The sequence below is a fragment of the Prenolepis imparis genome, unplaced genomic scaffold (genome assembly GCF_030444845.1).
Source record: "Prenolepis imparis isolate NDT839.2.m4 unplaced genomic scaffold, iyPreImpa1.0 SCAF_4, whole genome shotgun sequence".
NCBI lineage: Eukaryota > Metazoa > Arthropoda > Insecta > Hymenoptera > Formicidae > Prenolepis > Prenolepis imparis.
In genome coordinates, this window is record NW_028141162.1 from 11,876,146 (window position 1) to 11,891,079 (window position 14,934).

At 32.9% G+C, this 14,934-nt stretch overlaps 2 protein-coding genes across 5 annotated transcripts; both read right to left on the minus strand.

Annotated features, from left to right (window-relative positions):
* Nucleotides 1-1,862: 1,862 nt before the first annotated feature.
* On the minus strand, nt 1,863-4,946 carry LOC145934790 (uncharacterized). Its single transcript, XM_083035540.1, has 5 exons — nt 4,722-4,946; nt 4,049-4,478; nt 3,788-3,955; nt 3,517-3,707; nt 1,863-2,807 (listed from the first exon to the last, which is right to left on the minus strand). Exons 1-5 carry the CDS (start codon nt 4,822-4,824, stop codon nt 2,674-2,676), a joined length of 1,026 nt encoding a protein of 341 aa, XP_082891666.1. The 5' UTR covers nt 4,825-4,946; the 3' UTR covers nt 1,863-2,673.
* A 925-nt stretch (nt 4,947-5,871) lies between these two features.
* Wapl (cohesin release factor wings apart-like) lies at nt 5,872-14,893 on the minus strand. 4 transcript variants are annotated; one of them, XM_083035729.1, is made up of 12 exons: nt 14,570-14,893; nt 13,728-14,409; nt 10,769-12,771; nt 10,219-10,467; nt 9,522-9,770; nt 9,199-9,423; nt 8,898-9,120; nt 8,540-8,755; nt 8,254-8,433; nt 7,588-7,676; nt 7,318-7,419; nt 5,872-6,666 (listed from the first exon to the last, which is right to left on the minus strand). In XM_083035729.1, exons 2-12 carry the CDS (start codon nt 13,909-13,911, stop codon nt 6,514-6,516), a joined length of 3,873 nt encoding a protein of 1,290 aa, XP_082891855.1. In that variant the 5' UTR covers nt 13,912-14,409; nt 14,570-14,893; the 3' UTR covers nt 5,872-6,513. The 4 variants fall into 4 exon arrangements, with proteins under 4 accessions (XP_082891855.1, XP_082891859.1, XP_082891857.1 ...); XM_083035733.1 differs by lacking the exon at nt 14,570-14,893 and having other exon boundaries at nt 5,872-6,663; nt 7,324-7,419; nt 13,728-14,531; XM_083035731.1 differs by lacking the exon at nt 14,570-14,893 and having other exon boundaries at nt 7,324-7,419; nt 13,728-14,531.
* Between the last annotated feature and the right edge of the window lie 41 nt (nt 14,894-14,934).

Below are 14,934 nucleotides of genomic sequence, written 5' to 3' on the forward strand. Positions count from 1 at the left end.
AAGAGATGCTAAACGAAATTATATGATAATATATTGATATCATTGTTTTGTGTGATGTATTTCCTTTATTGCAAGGCTCAAATAATATTTAAAATCTTAAACAAAAATTATAAAATAGAGATTTAACATCTCTCTCTTTTCATTTTATATTTTAATTGATATTTTAAGTATTATTTTTTTATATTTTATATATATATATTTATATTTAATATATATATATATATATATATATATATATATATATATATTTAATTTTAATAAGACATTTTCGCTGAGGAAAAATCGTCTCCAAATGATCCCAGGAATCTGTCCACGACAGGTGAAACGCGAACCACCGGACACCCTGTATATATATATATATTATATAATATTGTGCATAATACTTTTGCAATAAAGTGCACTAATTACAAATCGCTGACATATCAAAGAGATGCTAAATGAAGTTGATAATTACGATGTTTACAGTCTCTTTCGTGTTTACGGGATAATCCGATCAACCGTCCGATTAAAAGTAAGACAAAGTGTGTATCGCCGGATTTCGCGTTGATTCTTCTTCTTTGTTTGAGAACAGTAGACTATTATTAACAGTTTATGCTAAGAATAGCTTATGATCGTTCAATGCCTCTATAATTCGTAATATTTCTCAAATATACACATACACAAACATTATATGGTACTATTAATAAATTTTATAAAATTGATTTGTTTAACGACAAATTACCAAGACGTACAAATTTTGTTTTCCACAAATAATTTGGAAAATGATATTTAGACTGAAATAATATAAATAGAAAAAAATGTTAAAACGATGTTACAAATATTTATTAAGTGCAATATATTTAAAAAATTGAGATGATTAAACAATAAAAAGCAAGTAATAGTGGTACTTTTGATAATCGCAATTTTAATTATTTCTTAATTTAATTTTTCTGTAATTTTTCGTTTTAATAATATATAGCATCGTATATCTCATTTTTCGCTCTATTCGTAATAAAGTATAACGCATATAAGATAATTTATTTCATCTATTTGTTTATACTAATTCGTTTTTACTGATTCAAAAATGCAAGTATATATACTATGTATATATACTATATATATATAATTTCCAAATATATTAAAACTTTTCAAAAACAAAAAAAATAAAATGATATAATGATAATAAATAATAAATAAAAATGATATATTATTTCGGGGATATTATGATTTACTTTTACATGACACACATTTGTATTATTGATTTTATATATTTCATTTATGATATTGAGATGTTAGAGATTAGATAAGAGATCTATTAAAGTTATTGGCTGATAATGTCAGTCCAGAATAAAAAAATGCAAAAGTTGAAGAAAGTTTCATAAAGATATGCATTCGTTTACATAATATGAAATAACTTGTAATTACTTGATTGACATTCATTACCAAACATCGATCGGGCTACGTTACATGCATAAATGTATCGTGTTGTGGTATACTTATATTAAATTTCTTTTCGCGCTTTACTCTTTACTTTTTTTCATCTACCCCCGCGATATGCGATTGAAATTCTTTTAATTTCACACCGATCGTCTATATCTTTTTATCTTCTTTTTTCACGCGTTATTATATTACTCTATGCCCTCTCTTTAACAGAATTATTATTATTAATTTGAAAATATGCATTAAAAATAGTGTAAAAAGAAATTTATTTAGAAAAAATTAAGTGCTGCAATTTTCTGAATAAAATATATCAGTTTTGATTTAACATGCAACGTTAATTATCTCATATAGAAAGAAATATATAAAATATATGTATATATATAAAAAGAAAGGATTTGTGTATATTTGCATTTTTCATTTTCTAAATAATTTCATCTATGCTCTTGCAGTATGCGCGCTGTGGAGCTTTGGCGAGACTGTTTCCTGCGATCAGTGCGGGCGAGAATGCGCCGATATCTGCGGCACCCGGCAGTTTCGCGCCTGCTGTTTCAACAACATGCGGAAGAGACATTCCGACTTCTTCGGTCTGAAGTTTTGGAGACCACGAAGATATGCGATTCACCTGTTCCCGGCCTATGACGTTTAATCATCGCGTTATACATCTTATATAAATATGGAAATACCCTCGACAAAAACTATAGTTACTGTGTGCTTCAATGTTATTATCCTTGCATCGTTTAACTTAGAGTTGCATAATGTCGCTTTTGTTTCTTCCTTAACTCTTCTCTTCCTCCCCGTAAGATAATTCGCTTGTCGATGCTCTCAATTGCAATTAAAAGTATTGGATAGCAACAGATACCAGGATATAATTCTTTGTATAATACAAGAATCTCTCTCATTCTCGATTTTATATGTATATCATTATACAAGAATATGTTTTATCATGCCTTTTAATTAATTTAATTTTATATATGCAGAATATAAAAATATTTTTATTAAAAAATCTCAGTTGTATACATTTATGAGATTATTTTTTTGACTAGATAGATATATCACCGTATGATATATATATCTATATCACAGATTAATTCATATATATCACAATTTCATGCATATAACAGTCTTATAACAAATGTAACAAAACTGAATTTCAAAGCTTTTGATTTGGCTTTCAGTTTTGGTACATTTCTTGATTCCCTTTTTTTTTATTTTTTATTTTTTATTTTTTTTTAAATTTAAATTTAAATTTTTTTTTTATTTAACCCGTTTCCCCGTTGTTTCCCCTTTATTAGAAGTGTATTTATGTTTACGCTTCCTTGACCGAGGAATTTCAGTATTAGATGGCACTTTCAGAAGACTTCTCCCAAAAGTCTCCCGAGCGATTACTTCTGCAAGAAAAATAATATTAAATATATTATTGTAGAAAAGAATTCCTGTTTATTTGTTATAGCGTTATATTTTTTTTATCTGTGATAATAATTTTATCTAAAAAAAATGAAAATAAGAATTTGCAGAATTTTATTTGGAAATAAAAAGCTGCAAAATAACACTTTAATATAGGCGCGTTCTCTAAATAAAATACAATCAGCAACACTCTCTATGGAATAATACAATATATAACTTGTCAAAATTTTAAATTTACAAAAGATTACAAAGAGAGAAATAAAATGTTTGGAACACAATGCTTATTATATTTTGGTGATCACAAAACTGTTAAAAACTTAAAGATTCTTTTTACAAGCAATATTAATTATTATTTGTATATGACAAGTTAACAATATTATAATACTTCCATGTGACTCATCAATAATTTTCTTATTTATTATAAAACTGATAAGGGTAATAGAATTATCTTTATCTATTATATTTTATCTGCTACAAATAAAATATTTCTTTATAAAACTTTGTAACTTTTTCTTTTGTGTAGAATAAAAAATACTTTTGATAAAAATTACTTCATACCTTGATAAAAATTACTTCATATCTCTACATTTTATTTCTATATATATATATTAGATGCATAAGATAGAAAGAAGTAGAAAAAATACCTTATAGAAATATTAAATATTTAAATATATAACTCTAATCAATACATACCTCCAACATCATTTATGTCATCATTGTCTAATTTATCATCCAATACATTACAGGTTGAAGAATTTGCTTGTAATACTTTTGGGATATCAATTTTAAATTTGTCATCAGTATTGTAACTTATTTCATTTGTATTATCAGATGCTTCTGGCATGAATCGTTCAGATATATTTTGCGTAGTTGTATCATGCATGCTAAAGTAAAAATTTCATTAATTTATTTTATAAAATATTGTATGTTTAATTAAATTTATATTAAACAAGCACAAACATACTTTATTTCTGTATTGAGCAGGTCTAAAGAGAGCCATACTCTTAAATCGCATGGCAAGCTTTGATCTTTTGGAATCCAAGGTAGACCAACACACTCAAAGTTCTTGTAACAATTATATAGGTTGTTGTACCAGTCACAAGATTTGTTGAGTATTCCTCTTGAGCAAAACCTACAAAGAAATGAATATTATTAGCATAATATATATGAATATTATATATACCATAAATAAAAAAGACAAGTTTACAATTCATAAAAATCGTACCAAATCCTGCTCACAGTTGCATAAGCGATTAAAGCAATACTCCACGCATGACCTAAATTTATTCGTGCTTTTAAAAAGTGCGCAGAATGTCTTGCTATATTTTCTACTTTAATCATAAGTTTCGCAAATCCTTGTGTCCTCACAAGTACATATTCCAGCATTTGTTTACTAGGTAATATATGAATACTATCTTCCATTTCAATGACAGATCGCAAGTCTTTATATTCCTTCAGCAAAGACATGTTATAATAGTTAATCAATGCTTTATTCAATGCAACCATGCTTCTTAAGCCTTTATCACTACGAAATTTATTTTTCATTCGATATATTAAGCGACTTAAAGCCGCAGCCTCTGTATGAAGAATATCCATTGATTCTAAGTCCTTGATTGCTTCGTTGAGCACAAATTTAAAGAAATCTACATTTACACCTAAAAAATAAAAGCGAACAAGTTAGATTGTGCATAGATATAGAGACACAATTATACATATTTCGAATTCTAATTTTAGTTTCTAATTTCAACGTTATGTTTAAAATGATAAACTGTGTAATGATACATGCGTGAAAATGTGTGTGTATGCGATTATATAAGTTTCTTCCAATATTTTTTCACACGCGTCCACGTGTTCCGCGAATGTACAAGCATTATTAGAATAGAATAGAATTAAAATACCTGCTTCCTTGGCAGATGATGATTTCATGGACCAAGTTGCATACGGCGGATGTTCTAGATAAAGCATATTCCAATATGTATTCATTTTTAAAAAATCTTGCATTAATATATATATATATATATATATATATATAATTTTCTCTTGTTCTCTTTTCTGATTCAACACGTGGGTAGACCGGATGTAATGTCGGATAGCGTCTAGAGTCAGTCGACAGTCAAGGCTAGTCTTATAAAGACTCTTCTACACTGAATTTCTTATACGTGGCAAGAAGCGATATACTAGCCAATCAACCTTTCGCTTTTAGAGAAGCTATACATCGATTGGCTACTGTATCGCTTCTCGAAGCTTCTCGCGTGACGTGTCCTGTGTACAAGAGCCCTTACAATAGGAAGCAGGAAATAGGAAATACGTCAGCATTCGATTCGTGTTTTTGGCGCGGAAAAGGATGGAAAAGTATTCTATTTTATTGATTACGCAAAATGATTTCTTTGTTCTGATTAATTCGAAATAGTGTATCCTTAGTCGAAGAATATTTTGTGCTTCTATTTTTTCTGCGAAATAAAATAAGAATAAATATCCCATTATTTTAAATGCAATGCACGTGTTTAGAGCCCCCAAAAATATTTTTGTTTTTATCGTTATTATTAATGCTACTTCCCAGTAAACGTTCTTTTACAATATGTATATTATAAGATTGTATTGTTATACATTATTTTATTTTTTTAATTATATTTATGACGCAGTATTTATACAATTAAAAATTTAATTATTTATACATGTCTATATATTTTACTGGCAAGAATTTTACATTGTCAACCTTTATTTATAAAGCTATTTCTTGATATATTATAATTATATGATTAATTCTATATTAATGAGAGAAGTATATGTCAAGTATATATGTTTAAAAAAAGCATTCTATGGATTCTTTGTATACACTTTTTCAGCTATTTTACTACAAATATAACAATATATTATCTAATTTTTTAATTTCATTATATAGAGTAGAATATAAATTTTTTATATCATGGATATAATGTATAGTAATCATATGTTACATAAATATATGAGCCTATATATATATAAAGTTAGGATACAAAATAACTCGAAACTCTGCAGAAATATAATTATACAATTATAATTTATAAATTTACATTTACAAGGCTTACATCATAATATAATTTTAATATTAAAATAAACTTATACATAATGCTATATTGAATTTCAGCGGATCACATGTCCTAATGCTGTTTAATTACTTAATAGATTTTAAAACAAGATATAATTTTAATAGATTGTACATTTTTTAAGATGATATACAGAAGATATTAAACTGTATAGGCTGGAGCAAGAAGCTTATCGCGTTATTCTTTTTGATCTATTAACTTAAAAGAAAAAAAAAAGTGGCATTTTATTATCTTGAATTATATTAATGATATCTTAAAAATGGTAATAACAATTGCGATAAGTGCCTTGCAATTATAATTACAAGATGTGCCCCTATATGTAATTCACAAAGTTACAGTGTTTTAGACTTAAAACTAGCGAATATAACTAAGTTCCACTTCATAAAGAAATAAACCAAATCAATAATAATAATAATAATAATAATAAAGAAACCTAAAACAATAAATTATGTAAGTGAATAAATATGTATCAAAAAATATGAATATGAAACAAGTCCATCTGCTTCGTAATAAAAAGAATTTCTTTCTGTTGGACAAATACAACTTTGGCTCTTTGCATTCGCCAGGTGAAAAAATGCCGTCAAGTGTGTGTATAATATATCAATCAAGATGAAGTTAAGTTAAGCATTGTATTGGTGTCTTCTAATGCTGGCAATGGTAACTCATTCTTCTCTTCCTCTATTCTGGCATCTGACATTTTTAGGAACTTGATTACCTTTTCGGTAGCAGCAATTCCACAACTGCTCACTTCATTCTGCTAAAATAAATATGCATAAAGAAGAGATTAAATTATATCGTACTTTACAAATAGACACAATGGCCCGTATTATGAGCTCACATTTATCTCTAGATGTACTTCTAAAGCTAGAGGTGTCTCTAAAGTTAGAGAGGCCCGTATTATGAGCTCACATCTATCTCTAGATGTACCTTTAAATGTACCACGATAAATGTGGCGATATTATGAGCGCACATCTATCTCTACATGTGTCTCTAAACGTGTCACAATAAATGTGGCGATATTATGAGCGCACATTTAGCGGCGCATCTAGAGGAAATCGCCTAAAAAACCTATTTTGTATCACATTTATAGCACATTTATGCTACTCTCGATAAATGTGCCCTTGGGTACATTTATTTGCGCTTCTAACTTTAGAGGCACATCTAAGAGATAGATGCGTGCCTCTAAAGTGAGAGACGCAGATGAATGTATGACTAAAGTCAGTTTATCTGCGTCTCTAACTTTAGAGACACATCTAAGAGATAGATGTAAGCTCTAAATGTGCGATAAATATATGATTGATTTTAGATGTACATTTATCTGCGCCTCTAACTTTAGAGATACATCTAGAGATAGATGCGAGCTCATAATACGGGCCAAAGTAAAATATTTTCGAAAAGACAATATTACCGATACCGTTATATTCATAAAGTTGAAGAATTTCTGAAGTACAGATACCATAGTTTCGAAATTCTTGTCTGGCAATCTACTTCGTACCAATGACTCGTACTCCTAAAGAACACAGAAGAAAGTTTTGTTAACAAAGAGAAATATTAAAAATCTAGGAGTGTTTCATTTCTATACATGTAGATATATTAGAAGACATGTGTAAATTTCAGTGAAGTTATTGATTACACATCTTCCATTATAACTTTTCGTGTAATTACATTTAACTTTTACCTTGTTATCCATTATTAAGTATCCAAGTAAAAGCACTACGTATGCACCAATCAATGTGTGCTCCATATGTCGTCCAGCTTTTTGTAATACTGTGAAAAATAATAAGTTTATGCTTCCTTACACGTACACAACTCATAAATGTATACTATTTTAATAATGTGCAGATATTTATATATTTCAAAGTAATATGTAAATATATATATCTTGTATGTACAACACATTTTTTAAATCTTTGATAACAACTTTAAAAGCCTTTGTCAAAAGTATTTTGTATCAAATTTACTTTAAATAAAAATTATTATAATAATTCATATTAAATGATACACAGATTACCTACAAGCTTAATTTTATATATAAAATATTTTATATACAATTAAAAAAATGTAAATTATTAAAAGAGTATAAAAAATAAAAATATAGAAATCCATAAAAAATATAGTCTTTTTGATATTTTTTTTGTTAAGAAAAAAACTTAATTCTATTTGTCAAAGAGTTTGTTGACCCGTTCATTCTGACTATATAATTATGTATTATTATTAATATCTTGAAGAATATCAAGATATCAAGATATCAAAATTCAAGATATCAAGAAAGATATTCAAGATATCAAGAAAGACTGTTAAATATGTACGCATGTACATAAATACATATAAGCATGATACAAACATTTAGTGACGGTTTCTTCAATAAATTCCTCCTGAGATTTAGTGGTGGTTGACACCGTCTCTGTTTGTTCAGAATCTTTTTTTCCATCTAAAATGGCATCAGTTTTCTGTTCCTCAGCACGCGCAAGTTCCTCTTGCTTGTAAAACAAATCGATTAAGGACCCCACGCCACTTTCCTCCGCTGAAAATATGGATAAAATAAAATTATATATACATATATATACATATATATATATATAATTGTATTGAGAAACTGTATAAACAGAAACTGTATTAGGACTACTTACCATCAAAAATATTTTCTGGTGATGTAGGTGCTTTCGATTCGATGAGTAACTGCTTATTATCGTCGCACTGCTCTACTAAATTTATCAATAAAATTAACGCCAGCATCATCATGTCAAAGCGCTTTTCTTCCGGAAGTGATTCAGGCACACGTAATAAAAGAAATAAACTACAATCCAAAACGCCAACTTGTGCGCCAACTGATTTGCTACCAAAAGCTATATAAACATCATAAATATTACTAATGTATTTTATATACAGATTAATAATAAAAATTTAATTTGAGAAATGTATAAATAAATATGTAACTGTAGTTTAATTTGCTTGCATTAATAATATGAAAAAGTAAAAAAATCATACATTGTCTGTTAAACCGATGAGTAAGGTTGATGAGAACTTTAATAATTGCAAAGAGACATTCTCTAACAACAGCACCGGTGGAACTTTTATCGCTTGGATCTGTCGTTGGATAAATGGGAATCTCTTGTCCACACAGGTGATATAAACTAGCTAATGTGCTTACTAATACTCCTTCCTCATACTTTAATAAATACACTTGATTCTCTTCATTCATATGTGTTACCTAAAAAGAATATTGCAATATTTAGCTATTCTTTGCGTAATATGAAATAAAAGAAGAAAACAAAAAAAAATAACTTACATTTTCTAATACACGTAAACATCTGTCAACTTTACGTAATTTATCTAATAAAGGATCTGTCCAGCCAGATCTTAAGACATTCTGGCCGTTAATATGGCGGTGGCATTCTCGAATTGTCTTTACAATATGTTCCAATCCGCCTAACTCTCGCAATTCTTCCTTAAACCATTCTCCAGCGCGCTTCGATGTAAGACTTAAAAGTGTTTCCATAGCAAGCTGACCAACCTGTTAAAAGTAATACGTTATAAATATTTAAGAAAGTAAAGAGCAATGATAAAGTAAAAATTTAGAAAACTTATATGAAGAAGAAATTGTTCTCTTACAGTAATATTATCTAGATTTAGATGTTTAGCGTGTCCTTGAGCTTGTATATCAGCGCATAATTGACGCACTTTCTCTTTATTTTTCAGTAATTCGGCATGACTGAGACCACAGTCGTCAAGAGCGTCCTTATGACTGGCGTCAGATTCTAATAGACTTAACATTAATTCCAAACAATCGCGATCTAGATCCATAGCTAGACGATCTTGGCTTAAGACAAACATTACTGTTGCTGTGCATAAACCAAGACTCTGTAATGAAATAATGTTAATTTACAATTGATATTAGAAAGTCAAATCATATATATATATAAATAAAAGCTTTTTGCAATGCAATAATCGAACATATGTAAATTAGAGGTGGACAAAAAACACTGATGTACACTTATTGGCATGTCATTAGTATGCAAAAGGAAAATATTGTTGCGCTATGCTTACTTATTTTCTCATTCTTTTTGCATGATCACTCAGTTATATGACAAATTCAATAAATTATAAAATGTTGAAGACATTGCACTTTTTTTTGTTTAAATTAGATACAGAAATACAAGAAACTGTTCATATTTTTGCCTTTCTGCTTACATTTCTCGGTTACTCTTAGTATTTCAAAACTATATCTCTCTTTGCTATTATCAATGCCCATCTCTAAGATACAAAGAAATGGATGAGATTTTGTTATATTATTATAAGCATCCAGTACCTGATCCTTAGTTGCATCATGAAGAGCTTTAAAAAACTTGGCAACAGTTCCATGAGCTCGCACATGCATGCGAAATGCTGGAGCCATACATTTACTTGCTAATCGTATGGCTGAAAGGCAACGAGTAGCATTTGGATTATTTTCTCTCAAAGTGTCCAAGATATATTCGACATCATCATTAAATTCTTGGAATTCTCCACTCTCTTGTATCTGATGAGCTTTCTTTACATTCTTTACTACAGTGTAGAACTGCAAAATAGAATTTAAATACATATGTAGAATTAAATTACATAATTGTGCGTAAACAAGTTTTTTTTACATTTAATTTTATATGTAACTCTCATATATATTATGTGATGTAATTAGAGACAGAATATATAATTAATCTTATATAATTTGTGATCAAAATAAATTGATAGAAATCTATCGATGGAATCTCAACACTCAGCATTATAATCATTTAAAACATTATATAATTGATGCATCCTATCCTTTTAAGGGGAAAGAAGCAATATTCCAAAAATATTGAGCATATATATAATATACTCACTCCTTTAACTTTTTTGCCGCAGCGGATACTCGTGACGATTGCGTCGGCCTCGTCATCGAAATCCAAGGAGTCGACCGCGGGATAAGTGACGACTCTCGTCAACTGTGAGGGATCGAACTCTTCCTCGTAAGCTACAGGTCCCGCGCTGCTGGAGCCAGACGCGGTGGTCGGCGTGCTGTTACCAGTGGCAGGCGTATCCGCAGCGGTCGACTCCTTGTCGCTGTCGCACCACTTGTGCTTGTACAACGCTCGTCTCTTGTTCCCATCCGTCGCTCCTGTCGAGCGGCTCTTGAAGATGCTGCCTTTCTTCGCAGCGGGTTTGATCGACGCGGGGACCGTCGTCGACGGCGGATCGGAGATTTGCAATTCAGAGACTGTACTCGTCACGTGCAATGTCATCTCACTCTCAGCGTTCCCGCTAGCACCTTCGCTATCGTCGCTGCCCGAGAACCAATCCTGATCTACCAAAGTCTTAGCGGCGGTGCTGGTAGCAGCGACGGTGGTCTCGACAGTGGTATCCGTACCGTGTCCGATTCGAGCCGGTGGTTCCGGTTCCGATTCGGGATCGAGTTCTGCTTCCGGTTCGGGTTGTTGCGCTATCGCTACGAATTCAGGCCGCACAACAGGTACCGCAACTTCATTGGTCAGGATGTCTATGGAGCAATGTTGAACTTGGCTCCCAACACTTTCCGACGTTTCTGCAGTGGTATTTTCCACGTTATCATTATCATTGGCAATCACTGGTGGTGGAGGTGGTGGTGGTGGTGGCGGCGGTGATGGTGATGGTGATGGTGGCGGTGATGGTGACGGTGGTGGAAGTGATGGCGGCGGCGGCAACGGTGACGACGACGACGGAGGCAGCGGCGCCGGCACCGGCGCCGGCGGCGGTGATGGTGCTGATGGTGCTGGTTTCGTATCGGAGTCGCTCGACAGTATATCGATCAGCTCCTGAGTCGTGGTTGGTAGCGGCTGATCGCGTCCGATCAACGGTTCAATGACCGGTTTGGAGGAATATGTTGAGCTGCAGTCAGTCTTAACGATATCGTAATGAGATATGAGGGTATTATTGGAGTCCGTCACGGATTTTCGCAGGGTCAAGGAGAGACCGGAACCGTGCGAGTTGGGAGTAATCGGTGTCGACGGCGTCACGGTGCTGCTCGTCGCCGTCAGGTCCAAGTGCAGATTCTTGGCGCGACTACGAGTGGTTCTCCTCATGTCCGAGTTCTCCAAAGGAATCGACACGGTCGAAATGGTAGGTTGATGCGTACGCAGGGGTCTATGATCGGGTTTGAGCGGCGCCTCCGTATTGAGGGTCTTACGTTCGACGTCGACTTTAGAAGGACTAGCGAGATTGGTGGAAATCCTGTAGGTGTCGGGTTCGAGGTCCTGAGTATCCTGCTGCACGTCTCCGCAAACCAATCGCGCTGTACCTTTGCATATTCTTAACACGATGGGAGGTTTGCTCTCCTCTCGATTGGAGATATCAGGAGTGCTATCTAAAGTTTCTATTACTTTCTTAATTGGAGCATGTGATACTTTCGTTACAGCCTGCTGCTGTTGTTGCTGCTTCTGCGTTGGCTGCTGCTTTTGCGCTGGCTGCTGCTTTTGCGCTGGCTGCTGCTTTTGCGCTGGCTGCTGCTTTTGCGTTGGCTGCTGCTTTTGCGCTGGCTGCTGCTTTTGCGTTGGCTGCTGCTTTTGCGCTGGCTGCTGCTTTTGCGCCGGCTGCTGCGCGGGTTGCTTCGTGGTACGAGCCCTCCCGTATTGCGAATCAGGTACTTGTCTATAGATTGCCACATCCTGGCGAGATTCCTCTACCACGGGCGGGACATTTCTGCTCTTGAAGAACTTTTTTGGCTTGGCAACCGCCGGAGAAGCTTCCGGCTTGTTATCCGGATCGGTTTCAAAAGAAAATGGATCCTTCCCGGAACTTACGCGATTCTGATTCCCATAATCGAGTTTCATTCTCTTTGCGCCGAATGTATTATGTATATCATCTCGTCTCCCTGAAAATGAAATATTTTGCAATACTTGTAAAGAATTCGACATTTTTACATAAGAATCATTTGTCATTTGATTTTCCTATTGTCAACATTGATAGTCTATCAAGTATATTACAATAAAATTTTGTAAAAAATATATTTTTGATAAATCTGTAAACTTTCTTGCAAAGTAAATAAAAGTAATTAATATTGCCTGTAGATAAAACTATTCAAGACTAATGATAATTACAAGAATGTATAAAATTACATGTATATTTATTTACATATATTCTATTATCTATATCTATTCTTAGTAACAAAATAGAATACATTTGTATATAAATGCTGAACTGTGTGAGATTAAATAATTTCATAATTTATTATTGTACTTTTGATATTCATTTGATTCTAAACATTTTTATAACTTGTTAAATTGTTCTACAAAATGCAATCATACTGATTATTATTTAATATTAAAATACCAAATAATATTAGTATAAGGCCAATTATGTCACAGTTTCTAAAAATAAATTTTGTAAATTATTACAATCATTCTAAATAATAATGATAAAAATTGATTATTGAAAGCTATGTGAAAAAAATAATTTTGCATATACAAAGTTCTACCAAAATTACATTTACATTATTATTAGAATTACTTCATGTTAGCAACTTAATACTTGCTATAAAATATAGAAAAACTTATACATGTAATTGTGTATTTTTATGTATAATTAATTCTTTTAAACTTTTCCCTCGCAATTGTACAAACTTTTGATATAAAGAATAACAATGTTTCAGAAAATAAAATTTAACTAGAAATTTTTTTTTTTTACATAGAAGACAGAAATCTTGCTTCTAAAAGTACTGAAGTACATTTTTGCATCTGCGATATACAAATGCCATGAGATTATTATACTGGCACAGCGAGAGAGTTATTACCCTAATGTAAACATAATAACACCGTAACAATTGCGTACCATTGATGTTCGTGCTCCTGATAGACGTGAAGGATGTTATACCCCATTTTCCAACGGTGCCCGCTGACTTGGCAGCGGATGGCCGGTTGCTGTTCTCGCGAAAGAGCTTATCGAACTGGATACTGCCGGCCGTTACACTGCTGACCTTACGGCTGTAGGACTTGGTGTAACTGCGGGACGTCATTGTGCGCTTGTCTCGGCGATCTCTCTCGGCATCTCAGGGGATCTAGGTGCAATCTCTCCTCATGCTCGAGTCCGGGGCATCGGAACGCGCAGAGGACGGTCCTCGACGAGAGGAGGGTGTCGCGATGGGAATCGACCCGACGACGACGACGACGGGGTTGCTTGGGTCCTCCACCCCCCGGTCGATCCGCCGGATTTACTCGGCTCCGGATCGAGCCTCCGGCTTAAATCTAAGCTAGACACTCGGTCGTGGTTGTACAACAACGTGAGAAACAAACGCCATGTTTCTCTCTCGCGCGGCTACCCACTTCGATGCACGGATGGCCCTCTCTCCCGACAAATTCGATTAACAATCGCGGAGTCGATTACTTGATCGCTCGGGCGCCGATCGCTCTCTGATCGCTCGCAGTCTTTTCCTTCTAGCACTTCTATTCCGCCGCCTCGCCGATGACTTTTCCGCGCTTTTCCGTCAGCTTCAACTCTACCAATTTCTCGGAGACTGGGGATTATTAATCATCAACATAGATCTCGAGCCATCTGCCGATGTTTTTCGTTTCGGGATTTAGACACACACATATATATATATAATATATATATATATATATAATATACATATATATATATATATGAAAAAAAAGAATAGTACTACACATACATACAATGAGCAGAATTATGATACTTGTCGCCTTCTCCAGCAGATAGAGCTAAGCGTAGCCTTCGCTACTTTGTAAAAATTATACATACATGTATATATATGATGACATGTATAAACAACACCACATAAATAAAATCGTTGGGAACGGCGTCGAGAAAATATCAATAAAATGTCACACCGATGAGACAGTTTTGATCGATTAGTCTTCTTTGATTTTTTGTTTTTCTTAAAAAAGAGAACGGTATAAAAGTTTACAGATTTTGATGCCAAAAACTTGTCAAAATCATACGTAACAAACACGTAATCTTTTCCGACGCCGAACGGCGAGATTCGATTGGACAAAACTCATAGCTAAACGATGGTGAATGA

Excerpts from the sequence above, each read along its gene's own strand:
- Wapl (XM_083035729.1), bottom strand. The coding sequence starts at position 13,911 with ATGACGTCCCGCAGTTACACCAAGTCCTACAGCCGTAAGGTCAGCAGT. Across the intron at positions 9,121-9,198 it reads GTTTACGTGTATTAGAAAAT|GTAACACATATGAATGAAGA; the intron begins GTAAGTTATTTT and ends TATTCTTTTTAG. Across the intron at positions 8,434-8,539 it reads ACCAGAAAATATTTTTGATG|CGGAGGAAAGTGGCGTGGGG; the intron begins GTAAGTAGTCCT and ends CCATATTTTCAG.
- LOC145934790 (XM_083035540.1), bottom strand. The coding sequence starts at position 4,824 with ATGCAAGATTTTTTAAAAATGAATACATATTGGAATATGCTTTATCTA. Across the intron at positions 3,956-4,048 it reads GCAACTGTGAGCAGGATTTG|GTTTTGCTCAAGAGGAATAC; the intron begins GTACGATTTTTA and ends ATTTCTTTGTAG. Across the intron at positions 2,808-3,516 it reads TGACATAAATGATGTTGGAG|AAGTAATCGCTCGGGAGACT; the intron begins GTATGTATTGAT and ends TTTTTCTTGCAG.